Source organism: Pithys albifrons, chromosome 2 (genome assembly GCF_047495875.1).
Source record: "Pithys albifrons albifrons isolate INPA30051 chromosome 2, PitAlb_v1, whole genome shotgun sequence".
Taxonomy (NCBI): domain Eukaryota; kingdom Metazoa; phylum Chordata; class Aves; order Passeriformes; family Thamnophilidae; genus Pithys; species Pithys albifrons.
The window spans coordinates 84208607-84224810 of NC_092459.1; the positions used below are offsets into that span (position 1 = coordinate 84208607).

The 16204-nt window shown below is 36.6% G+C and overlaps 1 protein-coding gene across 10 annotated transcripts in view; it reads left to right on the forward strand.

The window, feature by feature from the left end:
* LTBP1 (latent transforming growth factor beta binding protein 1) overlaps window positions 1–16204 on the forward strand; it is a 199898-nt gene that overhangs the window by 120213 nt on the left and 63481 nt on the right. For 4 of the 10 annotated variants that reach the window (XM_071575851.1, XM_071575835.1, XM_071575871.1 and 1 more), the window contains 7 exons: window positions 7879–8001; window positions 9431–9598; window positions 12479–12712; window positions 13572–13594; window positions 14585–14687; window positions 15264–15362; window positions 16008–16133. In XM_071575851.1, coding sequence (XP_071431952.1) covers window positions 7879–8001; window positions 9431–9598; window positions 12479–12712; window positions 13572–13594; window positions 14585–14687; window positions 15264–15362; window positions 16008–16133 — 876 coding nt within the window. The remainder of the gene's footprint in view (window positions 1–7878; window positions 8002–9430; window positions 9599–12478; window positions 12713–13571; window positions 13595–14584; window positions 14688–15263; window positions 15363–16007; window positions 16134–16204) is intronic. The other 6 variants (XM_071575842.1, XM_071575898.1, XM_071575861.1 and 3 more) reach the window with 4 other exon arrangements.

The following is a 16204-nucleotide window of genomic DNA, read 5'->3' on the forward strand; positions in this document are numbered from 1 at the left end:
ATTTATGAAAATTTTAGAACTTCAACATAAGATAGTAATAAAACCAAACCTGGTCCAATTTTGATAGTGGAATCTACCATTTCAAAGTTATCACTGCTCATGAAAACAAATTTGACTACATAATTTATATGAATGGTAGCAATGGTTGCTTTCAAAAAGCCAATTAAAGACTGTTTTGATTTGCATTGTTCAAAATTCTTGCAGTTACCCCTGACCTTTTTAAATTCACAGACTGTTTTTCTTGGGTAAAAATATTTTCTTTAAAATGAATAGATAGATTTAAATAACAGAATGTCAGAAGATTGCAGCTTTGACTGGACCACGTTAATAAACATGTACATTCCATTCTAGAATTTTAAGATAATACTTGAATGTGGTTAAATCCTCCAAGCTGTGATGATTTTGATGAGCATAAATTCAATGTGCTAAGCCTGGAAATGAAAGAATGAGTTTAATTTTATAGGAATGTTTCAAATTCCTGTATGTCTGCGACCAAATACGGGCATTGCTTGCTATCCAAAAAGGGGCTTTTCTGTGTGTCCAAATGACCTACGAGGCTGCAGGCAGAGAACAGCTTTACACCACCTTAGTGTTTCTGCATTAGACTACTGGACCTGGGTGGTCTGAAGAGCTGTTACAATGGTTAACACAGCCAAACACAGTGAACTTCTCTTCCTAAACAGTCTTAGAGCTGGAAACTGCCAAAGGGAAACACTACAGAGCTGATATTCCAACCACTAGCTTTTGTAGGGTGCGCTATAGCAGAACAGCTCACTGACAAACACGTCCTTGTGCACCACTTTGCTTGGCTGTACTCAGCATCAAGCTCCTCAGGTTGTGTTGGCCTGTTAATGTGTAGAAGAGCAGAAGGCTGTGAAGCATTTTCATATTTGCATCCTGAAAAAATCTAGTAAAGTATTTCAGTATAAGGGGCAAATTAAAGGAGGTTACAGTGGCTTTATGATACAGTAAATAACTCGGCATGGTTTATGGTAACCAAGCAAAGCATATTCTTTCAGCAGTGACAGGTACAGATCTCATTATTAGCAGGCACAGGAGTTTTTCCTAGGACCTTGTGTTTACACTCAGCGTGGTTTGTTATCCTTGGATAAAGGATACTCAGGCTGTGTTACAATGTCATTAATCCTGGAATAAAGCTGAAATGATTCACTTCCTGAATGTGATTGAATTAGGCATACCATTGCTCAAGGAAAGGTAGGAGAAGTTGCTTGTAGGTTTCCAGTAGGGAACCAAACTAGTGTTAAACAGCTGCTAATGCAACCTCAGATACTGTTTTAATCTAATTTAAAAGCCACTGTAGAACCCCTCCAGCACAGAGTTCTTCCTTGCATCGTCATTCAGTTGAGAAAGAGATTCTACTGCATTGTACCATTCTGTACATAAACACCTAAACATTTGCCAGAGGGAAACCTTCCATTAAGTGTGTAAATGCTGTGTCACTTAGATTTAAGTACCTTAGAACAGAATTTGAAGTTTTTCTTCATGTAATTATTTTTCCATCATCACAGCTCCCCAGTGTGCAGTGCATGTAAGAGAGCTGAACAAGTGAATCCATACTTGAGGAAATATAGATTGGGAATATTGAAAAGTTGTTGGGGTTTGGGATCTTTAAGCAAGCAAGAACTATTTAGAGAAGAGTAACAGATTAGGTTGTTTTTCAGAAGCTTTCTGAGTTTTTAATTTCTTTATTTTATTTCTTCTGGACTATTCAGTCCTTACCTAAATCACAGTTGTTACAAGAAAATAGGTTGTATTAACTTAACAACATTTAATTGTGGTACTCAGCCCATGCAATTGCAAATGTGTGTGTGGTCATGAGTGAAAACTGAGGTCAGTTCTTTGTCAGATTCTGTTACATAGTTCTTCATTTGATTCTGTTAAATATGGGTGGACCAAGTGCTTTCAAAACACAGTTGTGTTTTGGGATATTTCTGATGTGAAACCTTGATGATTGCATTACACTGGGCAAAAATCCAAGTAAAATTGCTTTGTGAACATTCTTAGAAAGCAAGGAGAAAAGCCAAGAGTAAAGTAAATTTTCATTTTGATATCCAGTCATTTCCATCTTCTATATACTAATTATTGAATGTAAAATTCTCTGAAGACGAAGCTGGTTTTGGACTCAGTGAAACTATATATAATTTTCATGGTTTATAACAAGTTCGGTGTTACCATCTTACATTGCACCCACCTTCTTCCTTTCCTCCTTTGTTTGGTTTTGGAGGTGGGGGGTGGGGGGAGTGTTGTAGTTTTGGAGGTGTTTTTTTAAATCATGGAGATTACTGTGTTTGAAGTCACACTCTCCCCCCTGGCAGACAAGCATTCATTTAGGAAATGGTTGTTTTAGCTTGCTTTTTTCCCCAGGAAATTCAGTGGCAGTGAGTCATTAACACATTGCATTTTCTGAGAGCAGGCTGACCTGACACCCAGAAGAGCTATAAAAATGTGTGGGAAGGTATCAAACACTAACTGTTCTTGTTGAGAGAGAGTGATTTAAGTTCTCCTTAGTGGGAAAGATTGTGGGATAGATTAGCAGCAGTTTAATTACAATGTCTGGGTTATTTGAAGCTGGGAGCCTTGTGGTGGCTCAGGAGAAGAGCGTGGTGGCTGACCTTACCATATATCAAGCTGTGTGCTTAGAGAAGGATGTAGGAGGAGCTAAGACACAGCAGACTCATCTGTACAGTGCTGCAGCATTGCTGCCAAGACCTTGATTGTGGCAAAGCTTCTGTGAATTTGGATGAACTTGTGAGAGCAGAGTCAACCAACAGGGCTTGTGGGATGGCATGTGGCTTCCATTGCCATCTCAACAGATTGAAAGTATAAGCCAGATTTCCTGGAGATGGACTATCAAATCAAGGAGCATAGTATGCCAAGGAACAGTTCCATGTGTTTGCCATGTATAACACTAAAGAGTAACAGTAAAGGTCCAGGCCATCAGTCAGTGCAGAATGACAATGCTTTTTTTATGCCAATGCCGTTCTACCCATTTGTTATCATCAGGAAAGGATCACGTCAATTCACATTGTCACATCAACTATTACAAAATCAATGCTTTATTTATTAGTTCTTTTTAAATAATGCTGCCTACTGTGAGAATTTACTGTGTAGTCATGCAAGGTGCTGTGTGGAATATCTCCATGCTTTTTTTTTTCTGTCTGACTAATGCAGGGTTTTTTTACCAATGGAACTTCATTACTCTGCTTTTCTCAAAAATTGAAAGTCAGTATTGGATTGGTCTTTGGAAAGCTTCTTTTTATGTATTTATGGTTTATTGTACTGCTGTATAGCTGCATAGTATTTCCTCTGTGCATATGAAGGTGTTTGACCAAATCATTCCTCAAGCATGTCATCAGTTTGTACTTCTGCACAACAAAAGATTATTCGGATATTTCTCTAATTTTTACAATGGAACAAATGAATTCTCATTTCTATACTATTTGAAAGTGAAATATTTTTTATGTCCATATACGAGAAATGGAGGTCTAAAAAGAAAAAAAACCTGTTAATTTTGAATCAGTTTTCCATACCAGCTGCCTGAACAAAATGATTCCACTGCAGTTTGCATGCTGGGCAGGCTGGCAGCTGGTGGGAAACATTTTGGATAGGTGGCCTTTTACCACAGTCTGAAATGAAGTGAAATAGATAGTAAATCTGGAAGAGATTTTTTTTTCACCTAGGCTGTTAAGTAACTACTATGCTTACTGGTGCCTATGTTTCTTTTGAAAATGTGTAGGATTTTTTTATCATCTTCTGGCTTGTGTCTGTGGAATCCCTAGACAGGCTTGTGTAATTCAGCATAGAACATCATCTCGGTAATTCTGTGAGCTCATTGAGAAGACATGACTTGGAAAAGAGGCATTAAAATACACTATAGTTAAGTTATGCTGAGGAATCAGAACATGCTCAATGAAGTTGACTCTAAAAATTTCACAGATTTAGCAAGAGGAATATCTGTATTGGGAACTATGAAAGGAATGTTCACTGGTATTTAGCTGTTTACACATAAGCTGGTATTTAAATGCAGTGGTGTCCACATTGAATAGCAACAACACACATGTGAATAGGGTGTTGTATTTCTAAATACTAGACGTACAAGAACAGTTGGTCTGCCAAGAAAGTGAATACAGACAACAATGACAGCATCTGTGAATGTTTCCTGCAAAATAGTTGAAGCATTTGGAAAGAAAGATGACTGTGTATTCATGAATTATAGGAAGATCCCACTGACCCACAAATCAGCCACTTCAGTAAATAATGCCATGAAACCTTCACTAATTGTAGGCAAAACTCTACAAGAGGATCTTCCCAGCATCACCAAATGTCTCCTACATTCCTGTGCCAGTTTTTCTCAGCAATGACATGAAATACAGTTCGGATCTGTAAAAACGCGCATAATTTCTATTTAAATTCAATTTACTTTAAAGTTCACAATTACAGTTTATAAGTTAAGTTAAAGCAATCATTATAAAATTCAAGTACGAATGTTTTTTCCAGTAGATCTTCACTCAGCTAGTTGAAGGCTTTAACATGTAACTAGAATTTTGCAGCTCCTAACGTTCACTGTAAATACGCGTTTCAGTTGAATAGCTAAGTTCTTCAAAGTTGAATAACTAAATAATAAAGTTGCCTAAGAATTATAACAGCAGATACTATTTTTATCTTCTACAACACATAGTTATACAAATATAAAATACATCTGTCTGCAGGATTTTCCTTTTTGTTTTTAGTACACCTCTACACCTTTAGTATTCAAATAATAAAGTTTATCCATATATATATTTTAACATTCCTAAAAATTAAGCTGGATGCAAACAACGAGTAAAATTATCATGTAATAAATGAAAATGCGTTATTAATAATTTTAAGCATTTATAATAAAAATGCACTTATGTTAATCTCTATAATTACTTACCTTGCTTGAATACATGCAGAATGGTACAATTGTTCTCCTAGGTAGAAAGGAAAAGGGATAGATTTTTCATCATCACATATAAGCAAATAGCAATGTATTTTAATGGGTAACAAACAAGAGACAGGCTTTCCTTGAAAATAAGAACTATAAAGTTTAAGTCAAATTTACATTGTTTAAAACAAGTTGTCTTCTTTGCTGATTTAAAACTTTAATGCTGTTTTCACAAGGCAAAGCACTTCTGCTAATTCTACATGGATGTATATTCCAGAAAAAGTGATCCAAAAAAAGTGATATGTTGCGTGGGAGATATCTTCTATTTTTTCCCCCATTAGTATAGATTCATTTTCCTATAAATAAAAAGTTATGCTTTGAATTTGGAAAGGGAGAAAGTTGCTTAATAATGTCTGGTTAATACTATGTAGGAAGTAGAGCAATTATTTTTGTTATATATACCAATTTCTCTTATGTTTTCCCTCTTCCTCCACAATCTCTAGGGTTTTTTTGCCTCTAAGTGTTGTGTAATTTTTGTATTTGTGTAATTTTGTTGAGGATTTTTATTTTGAAAGGAACCCAGATATCAAGATTTTTCCGGTATTCTGAGTAAAGGGTACAGTCTCCTAACTTCTTTCTGACAATATAGGTGGTGCTTCATCAAAGCAAGTAGAATTGTTTCATGATTTAGTATTTGAGGACCAATCTGATAACCCAAATCACCTACAGGCAAAAAATACAATAGTGGGTTCTTGAGTGTTCCAGTATTTGCTTTGTATTAACTTCTAGGTATTTCATAGTCCTCTCTTCTGTCAGGTCTTTGTCATGCCTCATTTTTGAAAGCGGAGAGTTAGTAATATTTCCTTTCCTCCCAACAACTTTACTGCAGCATCAATATGTTTCTGTTTAGGGATATTTCAATCATGTCTACAGTTTGCTAACCATCAAGGTTTAGGTTCACTTCTTGTTACACTCACAAACTCTAGAGCTATTGAAACAACGATGATCTTCATTTTGGGATCAACTGCAACGGTGTAGATGCCTTCCATCATATTTTGAGGTTTCCGGACAAAAGAAAGAACCGGGTGTGACTATGAAATGGAAGAAACTATCTGAAAAAAAAAATTCAAGTGCATCAGAAAAAAGTCTATTTTAATAAATGTTCCGTATTAGTGCAATCCTTAAATAAGATACTCCTCTGCTTGTATAGGATATTATCCTGCTCAAAGGCTGGATGGGACAAAAGGTAGACTGCTGTAGGAGAATACTTCAGATGTTTTTTTGTCCTCTTTTCTTATATGATTCTCCTTTTTTAATAGTCCACACCCTTTGAGGTTAGAAAGTCATGTAGTCTGGGAATTTCACTTGAAAATTCCTTTGAGGCAGAGCTGATCCTTTGTAATTCATGTGGTTTCCATCACATTTCATCCAAAGTTCTAGTACGTAAATTATCACTCTCTGTCACACATAGCTAAGTGCATAGAAGAGAAGTTTATCCAGGTGGTGTCAAGATACTATATTAGGTATGACATTAGAAGAGCTGAGGGATAAGCTCAACACAAAGTATTTGGAAAAAAATGCATCTGGTATGGCAACTGCTAGAATCTGCTGTACTGTGCACTCCTGTGTAGTGGGACAGGTAGCCAAACTTGGGGAGAAAAATGAAGAAGAAAAGTTCTTTCTATAGGTTTCCAAAAGCAAACTCTAGCACATCAGTTTTATTTTGTATTTTCAACTTCTCACCCTCATTGATAGTGTTGAATTAGGCAGCAACGTACAATGAGGTGAACTGCAATGGTGATGTTTTTATAAGAGCTAAGAGGAAGGATGATAAATATTGTGTATTTTAGATAAAGTGATCACTAATACCTGATTTTCAAGGAGCTAGCTGGAATATCTGACTTCCATTTGAAGTGTACCCAGCAAGGTAGGAATTTTTTCCTAGCCTTAAGGATAGGAAGGGAAGTCTTACGTAAAAATAATACACGCGACATTTTAAAGAGGTCTGTTTCAATGTATTCTCTGTATTTTTCTGAAAGAAGAGACATGGAAATTTATGACAGAGATAATTATGTATTAGAGGGGGGTTTAGTTTTATTTTTGTTATTATTTTAAGCATTCGAATATCACTGCAAGCTATGTCGTTGCTGTCCCCTGAAATAAAATCCTAGTTTGGCTGACTTAGTTACAGGTGGTATCCAGGTGATTGTCAGGCAGGTACCGTTCTAAGAGTAAGCAAATTCCAGAAGCAACCCCAAGTATGATATAGGCCTGAGGTCCAGTTCTTATGTTATGGAAGAATGACTCAGTAAGACACTGAAAGGGACACTTGTATAGGTGGCCTCAGAACAGTGAACTTTATCAAAGCAGTTGTCAATTGCTGCAAAGTTGTGTTCCCACAGATCCAGGGTTTTTTCATGTCCCACATGCCCTGTGCTTCCTGAAGCACATTCTTGTTATCAAAGACAGGAAGCTCTTTAGAGTAGAGACCATAGTTTTGCCCTATGCTTCTTCCAGCACAAGGAGCCTTTGAGTACTATTGAATACAAATACTAATAAAAACTGTATTAAATGTGGTAAGCAGCGTTCCACCCTATATATATACTACATTGCTTTAAACTTGTGTCTATGAACGATCTTGTGAGCTGTGTTTGGCTGCACAAGTAGTCATCTAGTCAGGGAAAGAGGGATTGATAAACCAGTCAAAGTGTATTTGTTTTTTTAATTCAAAGTACTCAAGAATGATGCATAAATGTAATTGTGTTTCTGTTATGTTCTCAGCAGTGTTTTAAAATGTTATAAATCCAATGTCAGTATGGGAAAAAGTGTTGAGTAGAGTGTTAACTTTTAACAGTTCTTCTACACACATTTAAAAAAAAAAAGTTGACTTCTCAAGAAAGAGAACTGTTAATACATTTTTCAGCATCTGATCATTTTCAATTTCCCCACAGATATCAATGAGTGTCAGTTACAGGGAGTGTGCCCTAATGGTGAGTGCTTGAATACCATGGGCAGCTATAGATGTACCTGCAAAATGGGATTTGTACCAGATCCTACCCTCTCAAGATGCATACGTAAGTTGCATTTCAGATGAAGATTTGTTTGAGTCCACCCAACTATTCTAATGTGTCACCTTTTTTTTGCTGTCTCCTCCTCATCCTCTTGATTTATTCACTTTATGTGGTCAGTCTCAGTGCTCATGCCTCCTTTCTGTCTCTTTGTCCTGGAAATGTTGGTTTCCACCAGTGGCTGCCCAAGATCCTTTCTTGGCCTTCTTGTCACAAAAACTTGAAGACCATATTCAGCCTCATACATTCAGTCTTTCTCAGTAGTTTGTAGTTCTCCTTCCCACACTTTTTCTTCCCTCTCTGTTAGTGCCCTAACCAAAATCGTATTTGTGTCCTGCTAGCCCCTCTTCCACCTCTTCAGCTTTGATCTGGGCAGCTTCCATTACTAAGCATTTAGCCAGGATGCCATTTGGCACATTTTCCTTCTCATTAAAAATGAAGAAGGAATTAGGAGAACAAAAAAGTTGTGAACAGCATGAATGCAAATGTTTCCCTCTACTACTTTGCTTTTACTTTGGGATCAACCACCTCTGCAAGAAGAAAAGATGGTATAGAGAACAACTAAATTTTTCACTTTGCATTTTCTATGAATAGTATGTACAAGTGAAAAATATCCTCCTAACCTCCTTCTCTGATCCATCTTTGCATTTATAAAATTAAGTATAGTCTGGCATAATTATCCAATGCCACTAGTTAATGACATTCAATTACTGAGAAAGATTTTTAGCAGTTTGAAGAAATTCATATGGCTTTTCAGCTGAACACCAGAAAAAAAGGAGTTGGTTATTGGTTTTTAGTTTTGCTTTTATGTGTCATATTGAAAATCAGGTAGTCTTTGTATTTTTATGTGAACAAGTTACCCAAAACGGTTAACCATTTGTTAATGTGAATGCATAAATTAGAAAGCTCTATGGGTCTTATCTTCCTCATACTAGTCATAACTTATGGCTTTTGGCGCTTCCTCATTAAAACTAAGTGTAACAAAATGTAAATATATAATTCTCTCTTTTATCAAAAAAAGGTCATGTATGATACTTAATGCTTTTGCAGTCTCACTACATAGCCTTCTAATGGATGAGTATTCCGGTGGCTATGTAGCTTGACACAACTGTGTGATGCCAGTGTTGGATCTGCAGCAGCTGATCCTGTGGACAAGTGAGAAAGAGCTGATTCTGAGTCTATTGTGGCAGCATGACAACTTTGGAAGCTTTTTCTTTAAAATACTTCTCATCCTTGTTGGTCTAGGACAAGTTAAATTCAGGAGTATTTGATGCAAAATAAGATACTTTTTAAAATGTTGTGATTCTCATTTGAGATGGGTGTTTGAAATAAAACTTCTGCAGACAGTAATATTAATCCATTTAGCTGGTACTGGTGTGTCTCTGTTTTGCTTTTTGTGTGAACAGTAGCGTCCTCTCTTCCACTTTTATTGCAGCTGATAATCCTGTAGTTGCTGAAGAAAAAGGACCCTGCTACCGGTTTGTCAGTGCAGGCAAGCAGTGCATGCATCCTCTTTCTGTTCAGCTTAGCAAGCAGCTTTGCTGTTGCAGCGTTGGCAAAGCCTGGGGCCCACACTGTGAGAAGTGTCCACTTCCAGGGACAGGTAAGAACATCCCATTAAAAATACAAGCTCTTGCCCCCACCCTATGTTTGTTTTGCATGCTCTAAAAAAAAGAACAAAAAAACACCCTCACAGTATATATTATAGATATAGGGAAATTAACTCAAAATCTTGTTAATACTCCTCGGTTGTTACAGGTTCTGGTGAAAGGAAGTCAGCTTTTGAGAATTAGATGGCAGATCATCATGGGTTGTAGTTTATATTACTGTTAATAAGATATGCATGGTGGGATCTCTTCTTTCTCACCTTCCTGCATATCTTTACCTTCCATTTTGAGGAATGTGCTAAGGATGGTGTTGCCATTTTAACAATAAACTGGTAGTTAAGCATTTCATGCCAACTTTCACTTAAACAATTCCTTACTTGTTACATAAAGCTCATTTGTATTATCAGTTCCCTTGGACTTGTGCTGTATGTAAGGACTCAAAAAATACCAGCTTGTTTGGTCACTGTCCTCATTTGGGCTGCTTATAGATACCACATATTGTAGATACTGATTGCTGCTTTTCAGTGTTTTCTATTCTGCAGTATTTCTTAAAACTTAAATGCCCATGGAGTCTTCAGTCAAAATTAATATTATCTTTTTGCCCAAATATATGGTCAAATTAATCTTTTTTAAAAGTATAATTGCCTGTTGGAATATATATATGATGTCCACCTTTTTCAGTATTTTAGCCCAGGTATTTGTAATGGCAATCCACTGTGCTTACTTGAACCTGCTGCTGCAGATGTCACTGTCATGGTACAAGTCATGTAGCTTTTTAAAGTATTTTATAGAGATTTACATTGCCAAAACTGGCTGGCTTCTTTTGGAAACCCACCACTAGCATCAGAGACATGAGGAGAGCAGCAAATTCCCTACATCTTTTAATTGGACTTACAGAAATGAAAGTGACCAGCATTTTTCAGCATTTCAGTTTCCTGCACGACTGTTGGGTCACTAGATCACTGAGCAGGATTTTAAAACTCCAGTCACTTTCAGATAAATAATATTTCTGTGGATTTTAATGGAGAAAAAATAGATTATCATGAAATGACTCACTATTTAAATGCAGGTGCTTTACATATATGAGAATATTGCATGAGGCTTCATGCCCAATTGTGTATATCATGGAACAGAGAATATGTCCATTCGTTGATGGCTCTCTAGTCCCAAAAAGTGCATTGACTATCATATGGAATTGGTTATTTTAGTGATTTTTTTGTAATTAAAAGACTTCAGAGAGAAAACCTGTGAGAAGAAAATTCTGATGATCTTACCCCATTTGATGATTACTTTCATGATTTAAAAACATGTTCCTTTCTGTAACAGGTTAAGTTCATAATGTTTCAGAGTTTTCTATGAAAAATGTGTGAAAGTGGGATACTCCAGAATGGGGTAATGTATTCACTGCAGCATCCCATGTTAGTTTAAAAGTCATGATCTCACTCTAGCTTCTAAAATTTTTGTAGAAAGTAAATCATCTTCTAAAGAAATAGTGAGACCAGAATTGTATGTCCAGATGCTGAGAACACCTATCAGAGCTGTGAGAGAATATTGCTTGTGTTTCTGTTTTGCATTTGAGAGAATATGACCTGAAGCAAGATTGTCCACATCCTGAGTTTGCATCTGAAGGGACAGACACAGAATTTTCTCTTCCTCCTTTGACCAGAATTCCCACTATCAGTTGGGTGGTTTTGTGGCAAGTTTTGATATTAGCCTGTCCCAACAAGAAGTATTTCATTATTGTGAATTCACTGAACTTAATCAGTTTGTTGACCTGTCATATTTTCTATTACTAAGACACCATAAGAACACATTATCCAATTAATGCATACTGTAATTTAATGTGAGATTTAATGAATTCAGCTGTGGAGTACCTGTAACTAGGACTTTGTGGTTTGATTTTAGATGCTAATTCATTTTAAAATCCTGTTGCACTCAAAACAAGATTTGTGAACTTAGCAATGCCCTACTCCATATATCTCTTATGAAGCTGTTAGAAATCACATTGGGCACATGGAAGACTAAATCTTTGGTGTTTCATCCCAACGTGGCTTTACCTGGAGCAAGAATGGCAATGAAGCACTGCCTCTTGAAGGACTCCCTGTCCCTGACAGGAGCAAAGCTATTATCTTTGGTGGGGAGGAAGACTCACCTGTACTCCTTTTTCATTCTTGTCTTCCAGTAGGATTGCAAACCCTGATGTTTATGTAGAGCGGGTGCTGCTACCTGACTTTCATTACTTTTTTGTCTGTAGTAGCTTTATAAATAAGATTATTTCCCCTCTCTTTCCACTGGTGATTTGGCTTTTCATGATCCCCAACTGGTTTTTAACCAGCCTTTTTCAGTTCAGTGGAATTTGGATCAGGGCTGGTATGAGACCTCCAGTGTAGTCAGATGAGATCCTGTGAGTCGGTGTTGTTACTGGTTTATAGTTTACTGCTCCTCTAGTAGAGAGGTAGTGAGCTTTTCTCCTTTGGTTTCTGCAAAAAACAGTGATGGCAATAATGATCTTCATTCCTTATGGGCTGTAGATGATAATGACAATTTGCATATTCAAATTCATGCTCAGAAAGAATATACTGTTTGAACAGGATTAATTAAAAAAAAGAAAAGATGTAATGATAGACTAAGCATAACTGAAGAAAGATGGTAAACTGCAGCGGAAACCTCCTGGGAAAAACAGCCAGAACATGCTTTTGGGAGAATGCTCAGTCATATTAGCATGCAACGCAGAGCTTGTCTTTAAGTAGTTTTTTGTAAAAATGTATGTACGATATGAGATTAAATTTCTTAGTGGTAGTCATTATATTTTCCACTATGTCAACATATTGCACTTTTAGACTCCTAAAAGGAATATTTTCCCATCCCAAATCTAGCTGCTTTTAAGGAAATCTGCCCTGGTGGAATGGGTTATACGGTTTCTGGCCCTCACAGAAACAAGCTATATCATCACCCTGCAGTTAGAGTACAGCCACCTGTCATTGGCAAGACCCCGATTACTCAACCTGTTGCTAAAGGTACTTCTCCTCCACCTCTCCCAGCAAAGGAAGAGCCAGTGGAGGCACTGACCTTCTCACAGAAAAGTGAGACTGAGATGGCTGTGCAAGAAGGTGAGAGTGGGAAAATTTAGTCTTTCTATATTTCTCTGCATGTGTCTTCAGTGGTATGTTTCTTTGAGTAGTAGCTGCATACAGTGCAGGACAGAGAGGCATCACTTCCCCCAGCAGAGCGTTCCTTGTCATAGAGTGTGTTGTATTACATGATTTACTTCCAAAATTTTATGTATATGTCCTACCAGATGCTGAAAACACCATGAAGAGAGAGAGAGACTGCTTTAATCTTGTTAATGTTTATCATAAGAAATAGTACATATTTATTGTAAGACTTTTTAAAATATTTGTAAATAAAATATAAGTATATTTATAAATTCAAAGAAAGCAAAATACAAGGGAAATTAAGAACTTACAAGAAATTCCTACTGCTTCTTCCCAGAGAAAAGTTGCTTTAGTGGGGCGAAAAGACCCCAAGGCAAATTAAAAACTTGATTTTCTTTTTTCACAATACATTTTTGCAAATTTATTAAGGGTAAACTATATATCATTATGATATTCACTTACCATGAAAATATTTACAGATGTTGATATTCTTTGGAAGGAAATGAAAAGGGTCAATTAATAGCCTGTGAGCTTGCTAGGTCGTTTCTATGGAAATGGGTAAATACTTAAGAAATCTATCAGGCAGCTGAATACTGTGTAAATAAGCATTGGACAGTGTGTAGAATCTTGCTCTGGTCTCAGGTTAGTTTTTACTCTTGCTTCAGGAACATTACTTCAAGTTTGCTCTGTTTTGGAATAAGATTAAAGCCTGAAATTTTTTCACAATGGCAAAAACGACCTTCAAATGTGATGAAACTCATAAGTAAATGTTTCGTGAAAATGAATTAATTTTCCTTTTTCTTTCTGGTTTTAGTGGCAACTGCAGCTCCTGATCAGGTAAAACATGATGTGATTTGTCTAGGAATTAAAATGCAAAGCCTGTGTACAAGATGTGATATGGATAACTCTGAAAGGAATTAGTATTTGTGATGAACAGACAACTCACTGTGGACTTACTGTGCAAACTATGAGGAAAAAGAGCTCATGTTATTATTACATACAGCAACAGGCAGGTAGTGAAGTACAGGAAAGAGATTAACTATTCATAAAGGCATTTGGTGGAGGGTCTAGTATATATTGTTCTATCCCATTCTGGAGTCTGCATTTTAAAGAGGTCATTGAAAAATGCAGACAATATGAAGAAGAGGCAGAGATACTGACAGCTAGAGAAAATGAATCAGAGAGAAACAGCATAAAGCTTTGAGAAGCATTTCTGACACCTCCTTATGAGAATTAGTGCCAAAGTTAGTTTCTAATTCTTTTAGTGTTTCCATGTATTGAATGGAGAATAGTGAGTGCATATGTGTTGAGTCTCTGTTTTGGAGGTTTCAGGTTTTCTATGCTGAAGATAATGGAATTTGTTGTGAATAACTGCAGTTGTACTTAATTTCATTTTCCTAAACACTTAGAAAAATCTAACATTTCTATGCAAATAAGATGATCAGTGCAATAGATGAGAGAACCTTCCACAGTGGTCAGAGGCATAGATATGATTGTATACTTTTCTGTGGTGCTGAACTGAAATTAAAAACTATTTCTAAGAAATTAAGGATCAGAGAATGGGAGAATTATGAAGGGACAAAGTCAAAGATAAAATTAGAAGCTCCATGAAATGGCTGCTTCAAATAAAATCAATGTTTAGTTGTGTGCATTTGTATATAAATATAGTATTCCATGTTCTTTCAGTCTTGAATTGCTGGTGATTAATGATCTGCTATCAAAGGCCACTCATGTTAGCAGTTTCTCAAGTCAGGAGCTTGTGGATTGTTGTGATAGATGAATTAAGGGAATGTTTCCAGAATGCTATTTTTTTAATCATTTTTCTAGGAATTAGCTTCCTTTGATCAAGTAAAACAGCCTTATCTAGAGCCTGGGCAGCCTCAGCTTTCTCCTGGAATTTCAACAATTAATCTACATCCACAGTTTCCAGGTAACTTATTTTAACTTTCAGTATGAGAGAGTGCTTACAGATCTTCAAAGAATGAGAAAGTAGCAATTGTAACAGAGGTTAATGAAAAATTGAAACTTCAGAAGCAATTTCTCCATTATCCAAAAAACATGGAAGCAGAAGTGAGAGGAACTGAGAGGCTGGCATTGTCTAGGTGACTTGTTAGGAGACAAAAACATATTTTAAGCAAAACTGCTATCTTGGATTATGTACGTGAGAATTTTAATGTCAGCAGAGGTGAAGCCTTATAGCCCTTTCAAGGAGAAACTCTACGTAGGTGCCTCCCTGTAGATTTATGCATAACTTTTGCTGCAGAAGTTTTATGACTGTGTTTGCTTTCTCTAGCACCTCAGGGCTTTTTTCACAAGCAGTAGAATGATGAAAAACCCAATTACACAGGTTTTTTTCTACTCCAGAACAAAGCAGAATAAACAAATTAAAATCTCCATAGTGTCTGGCTTGTTCAGTATGATGTGTGAATTCTTTAAGGACTGAGATTTTTGAATGGTTTAAGGTGGTTTTCTTGGATGTGATTGATTTCCATTCCATGTCACACAGTAGTGATTGAGAAAACATCCCCTCCTTTGCCTGTTGAAGTTGCTCCTGAAGCCTCTACTTCAAGTGCAAGTCAAGTTATTGCACCTACTCAAGTTACAGGTATTGTACTTCCTTTTTAGAACTAAAATAAATTAAGAAATGACTGAGCTTCTGACTCCATTGTTCTGTACTATTGCTGAATTAGCACAGTGAAAGGAATGTGACTGTAGAACAGAAAGATACACTCTGGAGAGAAAGGACAGAACAGCACAGCAAAGAGGGTACGGGCAATATAGCCAGGACTGGGCCCTTCTGGGACATACCTGCCATTTTTGTGCCTACAAATAAATGATAGAAGGTAAAATTAATAAATCCATCTCAGATGATGATCTGCAAGGAAAGTTCAGAGGCGAATACTTCTTGGGTACCAGTTGGGTCATTAGACAGTCTGCACGTGTGTTCATGAAGTATCCATGATCATGTTAATTGAGGGATATAGACCTCCTGGGATGTAGATCAGCATGTTCTACGAAAAGCAGATGAGGAATTACTGTTATATCTATTTTGAACTGTTCTTTTGATATTTGTGCTTTTTTCTTTTCTGCTGTGTTAGTTGCCTTGTCTACATCTGTATGTCAAGAAGTGAAAATAATAGAAATGCAAGTCATAGCTGAAATTTGTCTAAATGATGACTGTCCAGAAGACATGTGTATTGTGAACTATGCTATGTGGAGAGTTTAACATGGAACTTTTTTGTTTGCTTAGAAATCAATGAATGTACAGTTAATCCTGATATCTGTGGAGCAGGACACTGTGTTAATTTGCCTGTGGGATACACTTGCATCTGCTACCCGGGGTACAAACTTAATGATCAGCAGACAAAGTGCACTGGTATGAAATGATACTTTCAAAGATCTGAAGTAACGATGCTATGAAGTTCTTGAAATGTAGAGTCTAGTCAG